Raw genomic sequence first — 21,421 nt, 5'->3', positions numbered from 1 at the left:
CATTTAAATATTACTCCAATTAGCTGGGAGTTAATTCAAATTTGGTCTAAAAATAAAGGCACTATCTAGAGTGGAGTGAAAAAAATAAAAGAAACTCGTATTAAACAGAAGCGTGTAGGGGAAGTATCTCAACGCGGATCCCTAAAAATTTGTCATTAGGACAAGATATCTATGAATGCGAAGCCATACAATTTCTAACTATTGCAGAAATGTCTCCTCTACATCAGACAAAGTGGACAGTAATTACGAGAAGCACATATTAATGCATATATTTTTATGATTATTTTGTATTGATGCAAACTACATCTTATTCCTAATTGGGAAAAATGCAAAGGCTAATGGAATTTGAAAGTGTTCGTGTACTTATGGCTTTTATGTAGTTAAATGAAAGCACTAGAAAGCTCACTGTACATTAAAAGTAAAAAAAAAAACTCTTATGACACTTCTGAATTTTTATACCCGTTGCCAATGCTTTTTTTTACACTAGTTGATTTCACAAGCATACATTTTTAATGTATATATCATTAATACCAAATAAATCGATTGCTACTGTTTAAGAATATTGAGTAATGAGGTATTCGTTATTGTGTGAAAGTTAAGTTTGCAAATCTATGCTGTGAAATTTCCTTTAATCTCAAACCCAGGGAAATTATGTTGGGTATTCTTAGCAGAGGGTAGACAATTTCAATCAATGACCCAAATGTAAACTGCTTTCTTTTGGGTCTGTGATAATGTTAATTCAAGAACAATCAATATCATGAATAACCAATTCAACCTGTTTATAAGTATAGCAAAATCCCATGACACATCAGAAACACTTTACTTCAGAAAAATTGTTCCAGTTATCTGAATGTACGCTAAAGCGTGTGCACCGATTGTGCTCCGTTAAAAAGAAAATGCACTGAAACACAATAAGGTGTTCCAAAGTTCGAAAGCTTGCCGAACGCGTACCGCTTAGGATGTTTGTAAAATTTAAACTTGTTAATATATTTGAGGCTAGATTAGGTGCTCATTTGGGAATAGATTTGGGGTACATTTGAGAAAACATTGGAAGCACTTTTGAGTACCGTTTTGGAAGCATCGCTTTTTTTTTAAGAAATAGTTTTACAGCTTTCTTTGACTACCAGTCAATATAATTCCTCAATACAATACGATTAGAAATTATGTTACACTGAATCGAGTACTTCAAAGATCACTGAGTCAAAATTGAAAAAATAATATAGAAAAGCACTATTTTTTTTTCTTCGAGGAAAAGATAAAATAAAGAAAAGAAAATAAATAAAGAAATAAATGCGTGAATAAAGAAATCAATAAAAATATGAAACAATAACACAACACAGGAAAAAGATCCCAAAATTCTTTAATTATCTGAAAATTTAAATTTTTAAACAAGTTCATGCACTTGACAAGCGAATGCTTGGCTGAATTAATTAATCTGTAAAATCTCTGTAATAAATACATTATTGATTACATTGATTTCGATGGAGCGAATTTAACAATTCCGATGCAATTCTTCAAATAAATAATAACAATAAAGAAAAACTGCGTTAAGTATTTAAACGAATGATTTCGAATCTGGATGAAAAGATAAAATGTTCTTATTAAGCTCTCTTTTGTCCATAATGGAGCCCTTGGCGTTAAAATTCTCAATTTTTTGCTTTTAGGATCGTTAGAATTTTCAGACTTCATTTACGGCTGAAGAAGAATCTTGAAAGAAAATCGGTTTTCCGATAGTTTTCATCATTCTTCGTATTCATGCTTAGAAAATTTATACATGAAACGCTTTATAAATTGAGACTCAATCGATTTTTTATGTTTGTTTTAAAGGATAAGTTACTTATACTTTCATCGATTTTAAGTTTTAAAATTTTTTTCCAAAGGAGTGAGAACAAAAGGGAAGGGTAAAAAAACTGTTGATATGTTACTAAAACTTTCTATACAAAAACTGAGGGCTCAAGGGTTAGGTTCTAGTTTGCAATTACGACTACTGTCCAACCACGGATTGCATGGATTTTTCAAACGTCCAGATAAAACGAATCTATGTCAATAAGGGGGAAAAGTAAAATTTGATGCCCGTATTCCGCTCATTTGAATGAGACTCTGCTTCTTTAAAAAATGACATCGGTAAAAAAAATAATAGATTCGTCCATTTTCGGCTGTAAAACGGATGTCTGTCTATCCCTACAATCCGTGGTCAGACAGTAAGGTTATAATCTTAAAACAACTAATTACAATTGATTTGAATTAACATGCTTTACCTCATAAAGTTTGCTACTTTTAATTGACCGAAAGAAATTTTATTATTAAAACTAATAAAACGTAACTTAACTTGAAAAAAAAAATTGTCATTGAAAAAGTAAAACAGATAAAAATAATTTAACGTAACAACACAAAAAATTTCATAAATCTTAGTATTTTTTTAAAAATTCTTACAGTGTTTTTTTTTTTTTTTTTGAAAGTGACAAGTCTACTGTATATTTTATTGGAGCACAGCAGTTGTTACATCATTCAATAGTTACAGCCTTCTGCCTTAAGTCAAATAATGGAAGTCCATGCTGCCAATTACAGCAGAATTGCAAAAGCCATCATTAATTTATTACATTTAATATCAGTTTGATTTTAAGAGGAATAAATCTCTGTTTTATGACTCTTATCATTCGTATCAGCGTAGAGTTTAGAAAAATAGATCTGATCAGCAGTACTTTATACATGAAATGCAGTGAATATAATGATATATAATTTACACTCATTACAAACATTATTATGCTTGAATTTCTACTTGGAAACGGCCAGTGATTGAAAAAAATCATAGATCAAACTGGCCATAGTTCAATCACATAACAAAGCTATTAGTTTGTGAGTGTTTAACAGTTTAAAAATGTTAAACACTTGTGTTCAAAATGCCTTTTGTTTGCAGAAGAATTAAATGATCCTTTGCAAGTAACTTGTTTTTTTACTATCAAAAATTTAGTAGTCAGGTTAACCAATCGTACAATTAAAAAAAAAAAAACAGTTGACTCAGAAGAAGCAGAAAATAATCAAACTTGAAATACATCTTCAGCTCAGTCACAATCAGCCGAGGCCTGCAGTTTCGTGCTTATTAGCACTCATCAGCCCGGCATAGGATTGACGGAGCTGGGGAGTGGAACACCTCTTAAGGAGTGCCAAACAAATTGGTAGCTAATACAGACTTAGCACTGACCAGACGAGTGACCGAAGCAATGATTCGGTACATCTCGAATATTGAAGGCAAGGCAGGTATATTCAGTACGTTACCGCCCTATAGCCTGGGCTAAGGCAGAAATACATGAAATACACCGACTGACTGAGCTGGCGGTGTATTTCATGTATTTCTGCTTTAGCCCTGGCTATAGGGCTGTAATTTACTTAATAATCTAACATTGCTTGAGCACTTTAAGCATGTTAACTATTTTTCAAAAACTATGAGAAAAAATTGAAGAAAACAGAACAACGATTGGTACTTACTAAAAATATTGCTACCCAGGCCAACCCAATGTTGTCGAACGATATAGCTCCTTGGAAGGGGTTTCTGTCACCAGCACGGCAATATGTGTAGTACTGGTTCCAGTTCACGCAGGACCCATTCATTGGAACATTGTCAGCGAATGGAAGAGCCGTACCGTTGCATTGTTTCCCGCCATACCGAGCTTGTGGCAGTTCTGAGCACCTGTGGACTCCATTATCCTTATCTAAGCTGCAAATGTAGTCCTTCTCTGCTTCAAGGCTTTGGTAATATGTTGATACGGGGCTGCATTGATGAAGTTTTGATCAAAATGAATTAAAATCACTTGAAAGTTACACTGTAAAAACGATTCAGAAACGCTCCTGGAAGATAATGAGCAGCTGATGTGCCCAATTTCGGCCAATAACATGTCTTGCAAAAAACAGGAACGTTTTCCGCTAAAATTCAGTAACATTCCTGAAATCATCCCGGAAGTTTCCTGAAAAATTCAGAAATCTTCCCGTTTGAAGTAACTTGTGTTTCTGAACTTTAGAGAAAACTTACGTAGGTATAATATAATAACTTATCGTCTTCCTGATTTATTAAGAAGCTCCATATGCAGTATTGGAGACATGACCAAAGCTAATCCAGAATTGCAAGCAAGTACCGATAATTGTACTCGCCTACAATTCTTGCAAGCAATTTCGCGTCGTTCGTACCTATTTGCTCTCTTTGAGAGCTTAATCAGCATGAACGGTCCGGGGTCGAACTGAAGCCGATACACTTTATAAATATGCTCAGTTAATCTTTAAACTGGGAGTTAAAAATATTTTTCCCAATAGTGAAAATAATTTGCATTTGATACATCAATGTAGCAATTCAGGACACTTTTTGACGAAAATACTTGATTTTTCCAGGAAGTAGATAAAAATCATTGAAATCCTGTACCGTTACACGGAAATACTCAGTAACGTTTCAGAATTTTTTTACAGTGTACTGAATAAACTAATAAATTTAAGCGCTAATACAGTTTATTAAACTACAGTTCATGATAACTTTCTGTTTAAGAAATTTTGAGCCTTTAAGTAAAGGATACATGTCAACTCTTGGTACTTCACTTTCTTAGAAAGTACAGTGAAACCTGTGTAAGTTGACCACTTGCGGTGCACTACTTTAGTGGTCAACTGAAATAGGTGGTCAACTTATAGACGTTGAATTATATGATATAGATCTAATTCTGTGCCTGAAAATAGCGGTCAACTTAGATAGGTGGTCAACTTACAAGGGTGGTCAACTTTACAGGTTTTACGGTATGACACATGACTAGTGTTTTGTAAAGTGGAGCCTATTTGAGTAACAAAGTAATCTTTCAGCACCCCTATCACGTGTCTGTCGATTATGCTGCCGTGCTAAGCGCAAAAGTCATATCTGCAGCTGAATTCAAAATGAGAAATTGCTGTGTAAAATTTCGTGCTTGCAATTATTTGATTCGAATGCAACTTTTTTAGATTTAAAAAAAAAAATATTTCCTACTGATAAATGACCATAAAACATTGTATTTAGGTGAAATGTGTGACAAAGCACCAGGTGACCGTAACTCAGTTTTGATGAAATGTGCAGACACCACTTTTGTGCTAGCCCAGTAGTATACATCATTCCTAAATGTCTTAACTAAACTATGTAAAAATTATGATAATTTACCTTTCTCTTAAACATTATTGGTTTAGTTCTAAGTCGATGAAATTTTAAAGCTTTTTTTACAACTCATTCTGCTCAAAGACTAAAAAAAAAAAAAAAAAAAAAAAAAAAAAAAAAAATGTGGGGAGCAAGAGGAAGAATTGTTCCACACTCACCAAGAAGATTGATCATTGAAATGCATGTAAACCTCCAAAGATCAAATTCGCTTCCTGTCAGCTTACTTCGTGTTGCAGCCCTGACTAACAGACTAGACATTAAATCGCGGATATCACAAATTTGCCACAGCAACTGCGCTTGCGCGCTAGCTCATTGCACTGTAGAAACGCTTCTGGAAAACAATGAGTAGTTGATGTGCCCAATTTCTGCTAGCAAGATACCTTAAAAAAACCAGGAACGTTTTCCGCTAAAATTCAGTAAACTTCCTGAATTCATCCCAGAAACCTCCTGAAAATTTCATAAATCTTCTAATTCGAAGCCAGTCTCGTTTCTGAAACTTTAGACTAATTTTAGGTGGCTCCCTAAGCCAGGATTGCAAGCAAGTATCGGGACTTTTGCTTGCCTGCAATTCTTGCAAAGCCACGTAGCCCATACTTATTCGTCCTTTTTGGAGCTTAATCAGCATGGACGATTAAGCCGAAATTAAACCGAAACACAATTAAACCGAAACGGATACATTTTATAAATACGCTCCGTTAATCTTTAAACTGGGAGCTAAAAATATTTTTCGCAACAGTGAGAAGTCTGAATTTGTGCAACTTATAGCAATTCAGGAAACTTTTTGACACTGTTACTTGATTTTTCCAAGAAGTGGATAAAAACAATTGAAATCCTGAAACGTTACACGGAAATACTCAATAACGTTTCGGAATTTTTTTACAGTGTGGGTATTCTGTTTTAAGATTCCATGTTGCATGCGTTTACCAATACAACAGAGCAACATATCAATGAATACGAGTAGAATATTTTCACAAAATATTACATGAAACTATGGATATGAATATGGATACAGTATATCTATACATCTAACTGGTATACTTTATAATTTAAAGCAAAAAATGGCACTTCAATATTTATTGGTTTACTTATGTTCTAAATTAATGCATTTAACACAAACGTAACACATAATGCATTTTTAAAATGTATGAAATATGAGTGTTTGTATCCGCGTTTTGTAGCGAGTTGTGAGAGATGAAATATTTGTAATTAATTGGAGGAAGACTTTTAAAATGAGCTGAAGTCCGCGCGCAAGCGCAGTTGCTAGAGCAAATTTGTGATATCTGCGATTTAACTTCTAGTGACTAACAGTGCTACAGCATAGGCAGAGACAAATGGAAATCGTTTGTATGTTTTGTTCTAGTTTCGTTCTATTGCCAACGTTTTTGTTCTAGTTTTGTTCTATTGCCAACGTAATGAATTTTGTGCTCAAGTTTGAGCTGGTTGTATTGAATGAATTAGTATGCAAAACTATCACTTTCAAATGTTTGTGCAATCGAAATTACTGGTTGTAATTAAAATGCAAGTTATAAACAAAGGCATAATGAAAACTCAATGTATGAAAATCATTGACGGGACAATTTTAAACCCCGGGAATAACATTAAAAGTAGGTGTATAATCATAAAAAAATTATACTGTTTAAAGAGCCGGCATTATTTTTGCGTTTGTTCTCCATTTTTTGTATTTTGAATGTTGGTTTCATATAAAGTAAAAATACATTTAATTTATCTCTTTTATTATACATCTGCTTTGATTGACGCCTTGGGAAGACGTATCACTGGGAAGTTATTGACTTTTTTTATTGGTGGTTTATGTAAAAATATCTAAATACGCTTAAAATATCCTTTTTGACTGCGGATTTTAGAAGGAATAATATAATAAATTTAAATTTTAGCGATAAATCAATTTACTCAACAAGTTAACTGATTTTAACAAATAAGTTATATAGCAATAATCAAAATACAAATAAGCAAATATTTTAAGCAATTTATTTTGCTGTTCGTGACGAAAAGTAAAGTACAATTATGGGCTAAAAATAAATTCATTTTATATGTGCCGGGATATTTATGAGTGTAATTTTAATGATAATGTTACATTATTACTGTTAAAAAATAACTTATCTGACTTAAAGTATTAATGAAAATAAATGGCTAAACATATAAGAATGAGTTTAAAAAAAATCGAAGCTTTGTACATTGAACAATTACCAGAAGTTTAGCATAATTAATAATTAAGTCAAAAAAAAAAAAAAAAAAAAAAAAAAACGGTGAATGTTTAAATCTTTATTTGAGCTGAATTACGGAGTTTGAAAATCGACTTAGTTCAGTAAAACCGCATTTTAAGAAGATACTGTAGAATTTACAACAAAAATTAATAACAAATATAACTTTGCAAAAAAAGGAACAAAGAATGAATTTGAAAAATAAGCGACTACTTTACATGCACAGAAAAGAGGAAGAAAAAAAGGGGAATTCCCCCACTGCCTCTCTTATTGCCTTAAAAAAAAAAAGAAAATAATAATAATAATAATAAAAAAACATCAGAAGAAAATTTTTTCGCTTATGCCCAAAATTATTGGCAAGTATAAAGCTTAATTGCCAAAAGAAAAAAAAAAGCAGATTAAATATTTGCAAAAAAACTGAAAAGTATGTTATACATAAAAGTAGAAAAAAGTAAAATGTTCAAAGAAATATTTGGCCTAGAATGTTGAAAACAAAGTTTTTAAAAAATGCATATGTATTTGAATATTGCTTTGGTTGTCTAGTATGTAGTAGTTAGTCAGCGTGCAAATATTTTTTAATACTTATTAGAAAAATAGATCAGTTTTTATCTTTACCCTTACAGCTCGCAAATAATAGCTGAATAAATCTTTAACTTCGGAATTTTAACGTTGACTTTAAAAGTGCACCAAATGAAAGTTATTGAATAAGTGAAATTTGACATAAACTGGATGTAAAAATCTAAATACTCTAAAAAGAGAAAATTTGCCACAAGAACATACATAATATTAAAGATTAAATATTTCGTTATTTGAATACCAATTCTATTTTTAAAATCTTTGAAACTTTTATCAGAAACATAAATCGACTTGAAACTAATATTTATTTAAGCTAAAATGTGTGAATAATATATTTTTTTATTTAAATATACTTATAAATTATATTTCAGGTAATACATATAAAAAACAATATGGCATGGATTGGACAGCAAGTCAATCCCTAAGCGCAATTACGTTTTAAAAAAAATCATAATGTATCTTTAAAAACTAGTATTTTATACATGACAATAAAAATACTTCAATTGATACAGATAATTAATTTTTAGGAAATAAAATAACTTGTAGTTGTCTGTCAGTTTTTTTTTTTGGTTTTTGAAATGAAAAATGTACGTCAATCTAGTGTATGAACACGTTTAACCTGTAAACAAAAACAGCGTTTTCTAACTGTTTCCTTTTTGCTGCTGTATATTAGGAAGTTATTGTTGCCAATTTCTGTAAGAAAAAGCATCTAAAACCTCATTTAAAATAATCACGAGTTGTCCATTCTTTGAGGTATGTTCATTCAATGGTCTGTTTACTCTATTTAACATGCATTTCGTCTTAAAATTTGTAAGATAAGAAACAAATACTTGTGTGAATTTAATGTGCTTATAAAATATTTACATTCATTAATTCTTGCCATAATTATCATTAATTCCGTGACTTCAACTAAGAAATTTTCTTGTGGATTCCCAGTAAATTATACTAATGTTCATTAAAATAATTCATTATTGTTAATAATGCGTTATATACAGATGTTACGTTTGAAAACTCATAAACAGAAAACCACAAAGAGCTATTACACGAATTTGTCCCGCATTTGGCAGCTAATGTATTTTATTAAAAATAATAATTCAAAAAGAAATTTAACAAAATGTTTCTAAAGAAAGTGGTAACATGTGTGTGATTCTTTTAGCAAAACATTTGTTTATTACATTTTAAAATTACTAACTTTTAATGAAGTATATTAGCTGTCACGTGTGGGACAAAATGGCGGTTTTTCCGTGGAAATGCCACAAATAGTTTTTCTTTCACTTAATTCTATTCTGCAGCAATAATGAAGTCATAAATACCTTTACAGTTAGGAAGTACATATAAAAATTGGGGTTTCATTTCCATCTAAACGATAACGTAAGTAATGTATTGGTAAACTTCAGAACCAAACTCATTTATTAGTAATCAAGCAACAAATTATAATTACTTTTGTTGCTTGCTATGATGAAAACTAAAATCACTTTTTCAACTAAGCACACAACACTATTAGACTCCACAAAACTTTGACATACGAAATACAGCTACACACAATCACACATCTAGAAAGATCACTTCACGTAACTTGGGATACAGGAAGAACAAGATAGAAGCACAAATGGACAATTTACATGTATTTGTCACATTATGCTTATGAAGACTGATGTAAGAAGAAGGTTAATTTGCTCAATTTCACTGGTTAACTTAAAGCAGAAGAAGACTGTTCAAAAAATAAATAAAGAAATAAAAAATATATAAAAAATAAATAAATAAAAAATAAATTAATTAATAAAACAAAGTTCATCAACAAACGCAAAAATAAATATATTCAGATTCTTAACTTCGGTTTAATTTTTTCAACTGAAACATGAAATCCAATCTAGTGGTTTTCAAACTTAGTTAATTTATTGAGTTTTTTTCAACGAACAATGCAAATGACATAAATGTAAAATATAATCCATTTTTGGGAATTTCCATTATGATAAATTAATCTTTTGTTGCACAAAACATAATAAAAATACTTCAAATGTTAGAGATTCTTGTTCCATTGCATAAACTATATGAAGATAGACTCTAATTCTATATAATGCAATAAAATTTTGAAGATTTCCAGGAAAATTGCTTGAATAAAATTTCTGGTTAAGTAACTGACGTGGCTTTTGAGATACGACAGTTATTGTGCAAAACAATTTATTTAATTAGGGGACTATGGGGCAAAATGAAATAGCTAATTAGCATCACCCGCCTAGTAATATTTTAACTATGTAGTAACACATGTAGTCTGTTGCAGTCAAGAAAAAACTACCTCTGAAAATCAAAGAATATGATAACATAAGCAATTTTTAAAAAATGATACTCATACTGTAATATTTAGTTCTAAGTCAAAAAGTATTTTTGCTATTATTAAATGATAAAGTTATTAATATTTTAAATATTATGTTTGAGACCTACTAATACACGGTACAGTATTTATTTGCCTTATATTAAGCTTATTTGTATTTCAAATGCTTCGTACAGTTAGTCAAATGCGTGCGGGGCAAAATGGATGGGGCAACGTGAAACAGTCAATTTCATTTACTTATCCGATATTTTATAAAATCATTTACGCATTAGTTAATTTGTTATTCCATTCAATTTTTTTATAAAAAGATTCCCTTATATTTCTTCATTCATTCACTTATTTTCTTCTTCATTCGCATTTTTTATTTATTAAATTTTTCTCGTGTGTTAACTTATTTCTGTATTTATTTATTCGTTTATTGTTTCAGTTTATTTTAATTTCTTCATTCATTCTTTTATTTACTCATTTTGTCTATCAAAAACATATTTTGCAATCGCATAGAAAATATTTCACTAGAAAAAAGTTTTATTTTTCACTTTGCCCCATAAAAAAAGAAGGGAAAAATTTCCACCTTTTTTAAAAAGTACAAATTTACTGTCAAAAATTTAAAAACATGTTTCAGCGTAAGTTTTATTATAAAATATAGGGTTATTTCTTTACGTACCGCAATTTTAAAAGCAAAATTCCAATTAGTTCATTTTGAAAAAAAGTAAGTGATCTTAAATATTTTACTTTGCCCCACATTCTCCTACTATTTATGGAAATCTTTAAATTTTCAGCTTTTTACAAAGAAGTAGAGTCCATGTTTTGCATAAAGTCCATGTAATGAAACAGGAACGTAGCATATTTGGAGCCTATTTAGGGCGTTTTAAGCAATAATTGACCATTTTCCATATGTAATAAATGTAAAATGATACAAATAAAAAAAATTAATAAATAATGTAATAGTTTTACAAAAAAAAAAAAAAAAAAAAAAATCAAATTCACCGCTCCTCTTAACATCAATCCTTCACAAGCATGAACAATATCGACCACAGACACGTGTTGTCATAAGTAGGCCATGCTATAAAGCACAAAACGATAACCTGAACAGTAAGACATGCTGATTAGAAGTTACTGCCAAGTACCATGCCATCTTCAACGAAGGATTAATATTTGTTAGATGCACAGCCAAGCATCAAGCTTTCATAGGTTAACTCATTTCATATTGATGAAGAATGCTTTAAGATCACGTATTCTGTCCTTTGTTGCTCAATTTCGCTAATGCAGTCATTTATGTGAGTCAAGAAAATGAATAATTTGGATTAAGTGTCGAAGATATGAGAGCTCAATGGAGGGAGGAAACTGCATTGTATGGCAGCTAGAAACGTAGCTAGGTAATTTCTGTCGTATAATCGAAGGCTTACTTTTTAAAATGTGTTTGAAATTTTTGTGGGCTTTGAAGGGAAATGTTTTTATAATCTAAAAATAGTTTAAATATTTGAAACTTCACCTGTGCTATTTGGGTCTTAATATGTTAAGCAAAGATTTTTGAAAGAATTGTGTAAATGTTATAACTTGATAATAATGATTACTTTAAAATAAATTTTATTTTCTTCTTCAGACTTACATTTGGAATTTAATACGATTCCGATTTATTGCAGAGTTTTGAATGGTTACATTATTATTCTTTTTTTAAGATTATTTTCCATTTCGAACTACAAATCTATTTATATGCATGTGTATATGCCTAGGCATATGTATCCCTAACATTGTCAATAATACAAAAGTATCATTGTACGTATGTATCTCAGGCTCACACGGGGGGGGGGGGGGGAGTCAGAAGAAACTTCAGAGCCCGTGGTTTTAAGCTACATTAACAATTCTGGTATATTTCATGCATACGTATGAGGCATTACACCCCCCCCCCCCCCAGATGGTATATTCTGGCTGCGCCGCAAGTAAATCAGAAAATGTTTCATTTTCAATAGTTTTATAACTTAATTTTTCCTTTTGGATACATCTTAAATGTTTTATATGTGATAATATTCTGGCATTCAAATTGAAAAGATTCAGTATTTCCTAAAACGTCCAATTCGTTCTTAAAATTCAGCAAAGCGCAAGAAAACAGCTCATAAGCAATGCAAGAAAACGAGGAAATAAGAATGCATTCACTTGTCACTTGGGAAATACGTTTTTAAACAAAGCATTTTCGATTTCATTGGATAAAAAGTGCATAAAATAACAGATATATTTATGAAAAATAATTTTTAAATAAAAAAATCAGAAATTCTAGCATAAACTATACAAATTCACTGATTAAGAAACGTTTGTCGATTATGCAAAATATGAAAACTATCAAAATAACGAGAGTTAAAACCATATGCACTTTGGCGCATGTCTGTAGATATGCTGCTAATTGTTATTTTGGTAAAACATCTGTTTTTATGGACCCAAGTTGTAAATATCCTATAATTAAGTTTTTCACTACGGTTTAAATTGGTTATTCCTGAAACTTGTTGAGATTCAGGAATTATTCTCGGAAAAAAACTCCAATTTCACGGGAAAATCATGTAAACCTTTGATATCCCGGATCGTTACCCGTAAGTAATAAGTGTCGTCTTAGATTTGTTTTAAAAGTGAACGTTTTAATAAATTGAGAATATCGAATTAAAGATTATAGCCAGTTCGTCTTCGTTTCAGCTCACAAAATATTAGATGAGCAACAAATGACAAAACAGCGACCTGAAACATCTCCATATTTAGTGTTTTTTGCTTACATGCGCTGATGAATGAAAATGGCGGAATATCTTACTTAAGAACTTTCACTCTCTCGTAGTAATAAGGAGATAAATACCTGGAAAGAAAATGGTTAAAAGTCACACTGAACTTAAAGCACCGCCATCCCTTTTGGCTACATTAAAACATTTTATTTTCGATGAATGTTTTCGGTATTTAAAAAAAATAATTCTTAAATGGATGAAAACAAAAGATTTAGGCCTAAGAACTTAACGAAAAACTTACGATTGAATAAGAACTGAATTAATATGTTAAAAAATATATTTTAAATCTTTTCGGTTTTACTTATCATACATAAAAGTACGACAATATAATATAACGGTAATATGTTAAGTTTTATGATCAAGTAAGTTTACGATAAGATGTTCAGTTTTATAATAACATACGTTTGTAAAAATTAACTTCTGATACCTGGTATTTATTTCAAACAACTGCAATTTAAGGATAAATTATTTTGCAATTAGGTACAATAGAATTTCCAAAAGTTATAGTGCTTTAACTGATCATATAATAAAACTACTAAAGAGTGTCTCAAAATTAACGCAAGGTTTGAATTTGCCACAATTTTTGCCGTAAATTGTTGGCAGCCATGAAAAAAGAACTATATGACAGCTGAGAGTTTAGGGTTAGTAAAAAGGGAGTGTGTTATGCTACCATATATCCAGTGAAACAATTCAATTACTGCATGAGGCATTTCTTGGTAGTGTACTGTCTCGTTTCGGTGATCAGAGTCTGCACCTTAGACAGTGTGATTTAACTCATTAGAATTCTTCTTATGGGGCTATTTGAAGTCAAAGTACTATGACAACAAGCCCAGATGCGATATCGAGAGTCAATAACAGTAACCGCTTGACCAGCCTCAACTTTCATTACTTTTGAAATAATTGTTTAATAATGAAAACCGTTATTGTGTGTGTGTAAATCGTATAACACTCGCCATGTTTAATAACCCTAAACTCTCAGCAGTCAAATTGTTCTTTTTTAGGGTTGCCAACAATTTACTGCAAAAATGGCTGCAAATTCAAATCTTGCGTTAATTGTGGGACACCCTTTATATGTATGCGGTTTGTAGTGAAAATTGATAAATTGAACATGGCCTTTGAACTTTCGCAATACTATTTCCAAACATTTGGTACAATTTAATTTAACATTCACAATATTTTACAGAATACAATTTTCATAAAGATCGCTACAAAATTAAACTTTCACATTTATCAATGACAGCAGAATCGGCGTTTCACTGTAAAAACGATTCAGAAACGTTCCTGGAAAATAATAGGCAGCTGATGTGCCCAATTTCAGCCAGTAACATATCTTACAAAAACCAGGAACGTTTTCCGATAAAAGTCAGTAACCTTTCTGAAATATTAAGAAATCTCCCTTATTAAAGCCAGAAGTAAACCTTTTAGAAAAATTAAATAGGTTTAATTTATTTGATTAGAACCTTCCTGATTTACCAAGAAAGCTCCAGAAATAATAGAGCATCCACGGCCAAGCTACGCGAAAATTGCAAGCAAGAACCAAGCATATTCCTTGCCTGCAATTCTGTAGCTATCCAGTGACTTATTTGCTCCCATTGGAAGCTTAGTCAATTCGGACGGGCCATAAACAATATAAAGCCGATACACTTAATAAACACTCTCCGTCAATATTTAAACTGGTAGCAAAAATTTTTTTCACACCAGTGCAAGGTCTGCATTCGTGCATCTTTTAGGAATTCAGGAAACTTTTTTGCGAAGATACTTGATTTTTTGGGGAAATAGGTGAAAACCTCTGAAATCACGAAACGTTCCACGGAAATAACCAGTAACTTTTCGGAATTTTTTTACAGTGATAAAAGGAAACGTCAAATCCTGTAATACTATTATAATAAATAATTTTGCTCAAATTAATTAAGCTGCAATCCTTCAAATGACAACGTTTTGCATTTAAATGTATTTAACAATGAAGGCAATTTTTTTTGTTTTGCATATTACTCTGTAAACATTACATTATACACATTAAATTTACATTATACTTCATTACATTTAATTTTAAACCCATTATTTCTGCTAAAAAACTGAGCTATTAAAGACAATCGTAAATTTTAATATTCCAAATTAAATATAATAAGATTAAAAGTACTTCCAATTGAATCAAACTTGTACTGTTAAAGTTGTCAATAAAATAAAATATGGATTTATTGATAAAGTGCAATAAACGTATATAATAGCTTTAGTTCCCATAAAAATTTAAAAACATAAATATAATTGCAGAAAGAAATGATTCAAAAGGAAAATACATGAAGTAAAGGACATTTTATCGTCATAAATTCTATAACTTTTAATTCATTAAGCTTTTTAGTTCAATTTCAGCGTAATTTGCATAAAAATCTAGCTTAAAATGAAAATCGTTATCTGTTAAAAAAGAGTTAACAATGCGAAAAAACCTAAAATACATAAAAATTTTAAAAACAATATTTTTTTTGCAGTTTAATTCAATGAATGCAAATTAAATGCAATCAGACCAATCTTTTCACTTAAATATTGAAAATAAAAATATTTTAATGAAGCAGCAATAATTAACATTTTTATTTAGAAATAATTTCTTACCCGGGAAGTGAAACATTAGGAGGAAGTTCGATATAGCACCGTTGTCTGAGAAGGCCAGCCCACAATTGTACACCGACGATGCCGAAAATAAAGAAGACGAAGAAACATAACAACAGCACATTTCCTAACATAGGCAAGGTGTCTAAAAGCAGCATCACAAGAATCCTCATACCTATGAAAAAAGACATTTTTGATTATGTTTGATTACTACAGAAACATTACATCTTAGACAAAAACAAATATACGTAATATATTTTTCATTTTTCTGTTATCAAGTGAAAAGGTTTTAAACTGCAGTCACAGTTATTCGAACAAATCTGGAAAAGTGCTTTTAGCAATTGTCATCTGTTAAAATCAGTTTGTGGATTTTTTTTTTTTTTTTTTTTTTTTTTGCAAAAGGTTTTCTGGTGTTAAAAAAAATTTTTTTTTGTTGAAAAATCATTATATTTTGTATTTCTAGCTTTGTATATGAGTATTCCAGAGTGACTTATATAACATAATTATGTAACTTGACTTTTTTAAGAAACATGACATAAACTGCAAACATAAATATGTTTTATCGCTGTGCAACGAAATTATCTTTCATGGTTGAATTTAAGTACAACTACCCGTTATGATTAGAAATATATCGCACTTGGAACTATTAAAACTTAGAATTGGACGATGTTGAAACTTATTTTGCTTAATGATCTCGCTTCCAAAATGACTGTTTATGGTTGGAATAAAAATGAGACACAACATGTTTTATACGTTAAAAAAAAAGAAAAAAAAAGAAAGAGAAAAAACTTGACACAATTACGGCTTGAGAAAAAAAGAAAAAAAAAATAGTTGTGATGATCAGGCAGGTTTGGTTAGTTATTTGATGGGATGTCGACGGATTAACGAAACGCAAGATGCGTCTCACTCAGATTAAGAACATACTAGTAATTTCTTTCTCTTCCTTTTTCTCTTTTTTCGTTTCCATGTATTCAAAGGTATTTCTACAGGAAGTAAAGCTTACTTATGCTTTTTATCATTTTACTTTATTTTAAGGCTAAAGAAGACACTAAATGTGCTGAAAATTTAATAAAAAAATCGAAAGTTTTTTTGGCATTTTTTTTACTACTATATCGGTTACTGTATTCAGGGCAACAAGATTTTTTTTTATTCCAAGCATTATTTACAAATTATGGGTTAGTTTTGTTTTGAGCATCCGTGATCACGCCACTCAGTTTACATTTTGCAGCGCGTAAACACTGCTGTCATTATTTATACAAAAACTTAAACTTAAAATGTTCCATCACAACTTTTATCGGATTTTAATAAAACTTTGGAAATACATTCAGATAATATCTAGTTATAATTTTATCATTGTATGCATGAATTTCAGTAATGACGGTTATGTAAAATTAGAAATTCAGTTCTTTTGTTGTTAAAATCACTAAATTTGCTGAAAATTTCACATAAATTCTCTTCAGCCATTTTTTATAAACTGTCTCATAAAACATTGCATGTAATGCTTACATTAATGTATTTATGCCTAGTGATTGAAAAACAAGTGGGAATACAAAGTTTGAAAAAAAAATTTGGACGCATAGAGCAATTTGAAACTTGTGAGTTTTTTGTTTATTAATATTATTTTTTTACTTTTAAATTTCTGAAAAAGTATTTATTTATTTATTTATTTGCATCAAAGTGCCTTTACTGTCTTAGATGTAATAAATATACACGCATACAAAGTTTTAGGCATCTGGATCAATTATTGAAAAAAAAAATGTATCCACTGTTGCCTTAAAGTACTGTTTGGTACTCGTTATTAACGGAAAGTACACTCTAAAAACGATTCAGAAACTTTCCTGGAAAATAATAGGCAGCTGATGTGCCAAATTTCTGCCAGCTACATGTCTCGCAAACACCGAGAACGTTTTCCGCTAAAATTCAGTAATCTTCCTGAAAAATCCAGAACCTTCCCGTTTAAAGTTAGTCACGTTTCTGAAGTAATCTTAAGTAGGGATAATATAAGAGCTGGGCACACCTTCATGATTTATCAAGATAGTTCCAAAAGCAGTATTGCAAACATAGCCAAAGCTAAGTCATAATTGCAAAGAAGTACCAAGCATCTCACTTGATTGCAATTCTTGCAAAACTATGTAGTCCATACTTATTCACTCTCTTTGGGAGCTTAATCAACATGGACGGGTTGTAATTAAATTTGAGTCGATACACCATATAAATACTCTCAGTTAATCTTTAAACTGGCAGCAAAAAAAATTTTTACAACAGAGAGAAGTCTGCATTTGGACAACTTGTAGCAATTTAGGAACCTTTTTGAAGATGAAACTTGATATTTCCAGGAAGTGGATAAAAATTGAAATCTCGAAACATTACACGGAAATACTCAGTTACGTTTCGGAATTTTTTTACAGCGTAGGTCAAAAACAAAGAGACATATCTATATTTTAGATATAAAGAGTCAAAAAGAAGAAAGTTTTGGTCAAAAAAGCATTCGATTATGTTATGAAACTAAAGACCTTCATTACTTCCTTAAATAAATAATTCCTGCAATACATTATTGTCCTTTTTTGTGACGAAATGAGTCTAAACAATAATTATTATGCCTCAAAACAACACAGAAACTTTCAGAGCGTAGGTGAAAGAATGCAAACCTCTTTGAATTAACAACACTAAGACTCCCTCCCTCGTATTCTTTTTCTATTTTTCGTGTTTCGACAGATTAACTGAAAGTAAAACTTGATCACATTTAACTATCTAGGATGAATGAAACATACAAATTCCAGATGCAAGCTTCGTTCTTCTTCTTTTTAGACTTTTTCTGAAAAACGTCAAATATTTTAAAGTTCCTGCTGCAAAATATTTGTTAAAAGACAAGGAAATCGCCCGTCAATGTATGACGGGTGAAAATTGCTTCTTCATTTGAACGAAGTAATTGCCTGTTAGGTGATATATTTTGACAGTTGACATTTTAACCCTAACTCCAGTGGATTAACTTTTAACTCCAGTAGATAGCGTTTATTGATGACCAATTTTTCGTTTTTTCATATTCCTATAATGACAGTCTTACCACTAAAATGGTTAAGTTGCCGGATCCAGTTCAGCCTTGTCAAAATAAAGCATTTCCCTGGATGTCAATCACTACCAAAAAAAAAAAAAAAAAAAATGCTTACAAATTATCATGCCGTGGCGCGAGTTTCATTGTTGATGACGTCAGCTTTACTCGATCAGTGAATTTGTTATCATATATATGCGGATTTCCAAGTAAATTATTTTATCTATCCTTTGGCTTGAAATAAAAAAAAAACTGTTATACATATTGTCGGGTGAAAGGAAACTTCAATTTAGTTTTTTCATACTGATTCCAGGAAAACTTGTTATGCGTAACAGTGAGAAAAAAACACCAACTTAATTACTTCTAGTTTTAATTGAAACATAGCAAATGTGCACTTAGAGGCACAAAAGAAAAAATTGTTATATTTTTCTACCTTTAAGTTCAATTATTTATCTTAATTTTTAAGCATTTTTCTATGTTGTCCTTTAAACTATATGCACAGAATCACTGTAACAAATAATGTATAAATCTAAATTTATAACGATTAGCATTTTCTAATGATGGTATGGTAAAATATCAAGACGCAAGAACATTTCACACTAAAATTTTAAGCAAAGTTAATTTTAAATTGTGTTTTCATTTGAAAAATGACTGATATCAACTGACACAGTAACAGTTCCTCAGTTATTTTTAAAGGTTTCAAGTTTCTTTAAAAAATAATTTTTTACTAAGTACTTTGTTTTTTCTCTTTGGTCCTACTGCAAAACGTGCCGTCAAGAAACTGCGAATAGTAAAAACCATGAGTGTTATAATTGTATGAGATATTGTGATTGTGAAAACTTTCAGATGGTAACTATGGGCAGAGAAAGGTATTGGTGAAGTACCACCAAGAAAATTGTGTAAATTATTAACAAATTTCAATTTATAATAACAAGCATACAGAAATGCTAAGCAAGATATTTTTAAGTACAGTCGAATCCCAACTTACGCAAGGAATGCGTTCCACGATTCCTTGCGTAAATCGAAATTTCGCGTTGTAGAAAAATGTACGCTAAATTTTTTATACAAACATACTAAATTTTTTTGGACACTGTTGAACACCCCTAAAAACTGCTTTAAAGCATTTCTCAACTATACTAAGACAGTTTCTTACATAAAGAGCTGAACTTACTGTTTTTAAAAAATAAAAAAAGCCGTTTTATTCAACATAAAATACTTTAAGATGCACAAAATGAATGATCAGTGAGAGGGAAAGACATAAAATAAAACAACATGGCACGCACATTATGCAGTAATAATAAAAGCTGCACTATAATAGTACTGTACAATAGATACAGTAATAAAATTCATGAGTTGAAAATAAAGATAGTGATGATTTATGCTTCATGATCAGATCATTATTCTTTTTCAATGCATTTAAAAATACGTTTACTTCGTCTTTTCTTTTGTAACGCTTCCATTTATGCAACAGCCTCTCTTCCTGAACTCTTCACTGTAAAAAAACTCCGAAACGTTACTGAGTAGTTCCGTGTAACGTTTCAGGATTCCAATGGTTTTTCTCCATTTCCGGGAAAAATCAAGTATCATCGTCAAAAGTTTTCCTGAATTGCTAAAAAATGCACTAATGCAGATTTCTCACTGTTGTGGAAAATACTTTTAGCTACCAGTTTAAAGGCTGACTGAGTGTGTTTATATGTGTATCGGCTTCAATTCGATTGCGGCTTGGCCATGCTGATTAAGCTCCTAAAAGCAGCAAATAGGTATGGACGACATTGCTTTGCAAGAATTGCAGGCGAGTACGATGCTTGCTTGCAATTCAGGCTTCGGCCATGTTTGCGATACTGCTTATGGAAGCTTCTGAATAGATCTTTTTAATGGATCTACGTAAGTTTCTTCTGAATTTCTAGAAATACGACTGGCTTCAACCGGGAAGATTTCTAAATTTTTTAGGAAGCTTCCGGGATAATTTCAGGAATGTTACTAAATTTTAGCGGAAAACGTTAATGGTTTTCGCAAGGTATTTTACTGGCAGAAATTGGGCACATCAGCTGCCCATTATTTTCCAGGAACGTTTCTGAATCGTTTTTACAGTGTTTAATACACAGTAAAAGAGCAGCTTCCATTTTCATAACACATATTTGCTTTGCTTAGCCACTACTCTGCAAGCTTCAATATTGAAACTAAGTAATGAACTTTTACGCATATCTTTTTGTTTTGATTTTTAATAGTACGTATGGAAGATTCACACATACTTATTGTCGTTTTACCGTCGACGTTTTGTAGTTTTTCAAGAATATCGAGAATCTTAACCTTTTTCTTTTTTTTGGCAGAGACTTCCTTTTTATTTCCATCTTCAAACTTTTGATGAAACAGTCCACTAAGATGTCATTATATTTCACGAACTTTAATAATTAGGGAAAAAAATACTTCATTCTAAAAGAATTAGTGTTGTTGAGGAATTCGCGTTAGCTCTAAAATTCGCTACTCATGAAAAATTCGCGTTATAGCCTTTTCGCGTAGGCCGAATCACGTTGTAGCTGGAGTCGACTGTAATGCTTTTATTTGAAGAATAGTTTTCAACTGGTTCTGTAACAGTTACGCATTTCATTTTCAGAGTTCTCACGTATTTTCAAGGAACAATTTTTACCAAGCAATTTTTTCCTCTCGAATTTTGGTTCTATTGCACTTGCAAGAAGTGTCGTCTCAAAACTCAATAACTAA

At 30.9% G+C, this 21,421-nt stretch overlaps 1 protein-coding gene across 1 annotated transcript in view; it reads right to left on the bottom strand.

Moving 5' to 3' along the window:
• The window catches only part of LOC129228527 (voltage-dependent T-type calcium channel subunit alpha-1H-like), a gene marked incomplete at its 5' end in the record, with an annotated part of 211,680 nt that overhangs the window by 142,164 nt on the left and 48,095 nt on the right, over positions 1-21,421 (bottom strand). The window contains 3 exons of the mRNA XM_054863207.1: positions 3,487-3,769; positions 13,080-13,121; positions 15,655-15,826. Of these exons, the coding sequence (XP_054719182.1) occupies positions 3,487-3,769; positions 13,080-13,121; positions 15,655-15,826 (497 nt within the window). The remainder of the gene's footprint in view (positions 1-3,486; positions 3,770-13,079; positions 13,122-15,654; positions 15,827-21,421) is intronic.

This window comes from Uloborus diversus, chromosome 8, assembly GCF_026930045.1.
Source record: "Uloborus diversus isolate 005 chromosome 8, Udiv.v.3.1, whole genome shotgun sequence".
In the NCBI taxonomy this organism is placed as follows: domain Eukaryota; kingdom Metazoa; phylum Arthropoda; class Arachnida; order Araneae; family Uloboridae; genus Uloborus; species Uloborus diversus.
The sequence above is the reverse complement of the archived record's forward strand: the minus strand, read 5'-3'. Positions and strand labels throughout refer to the sequence as shown.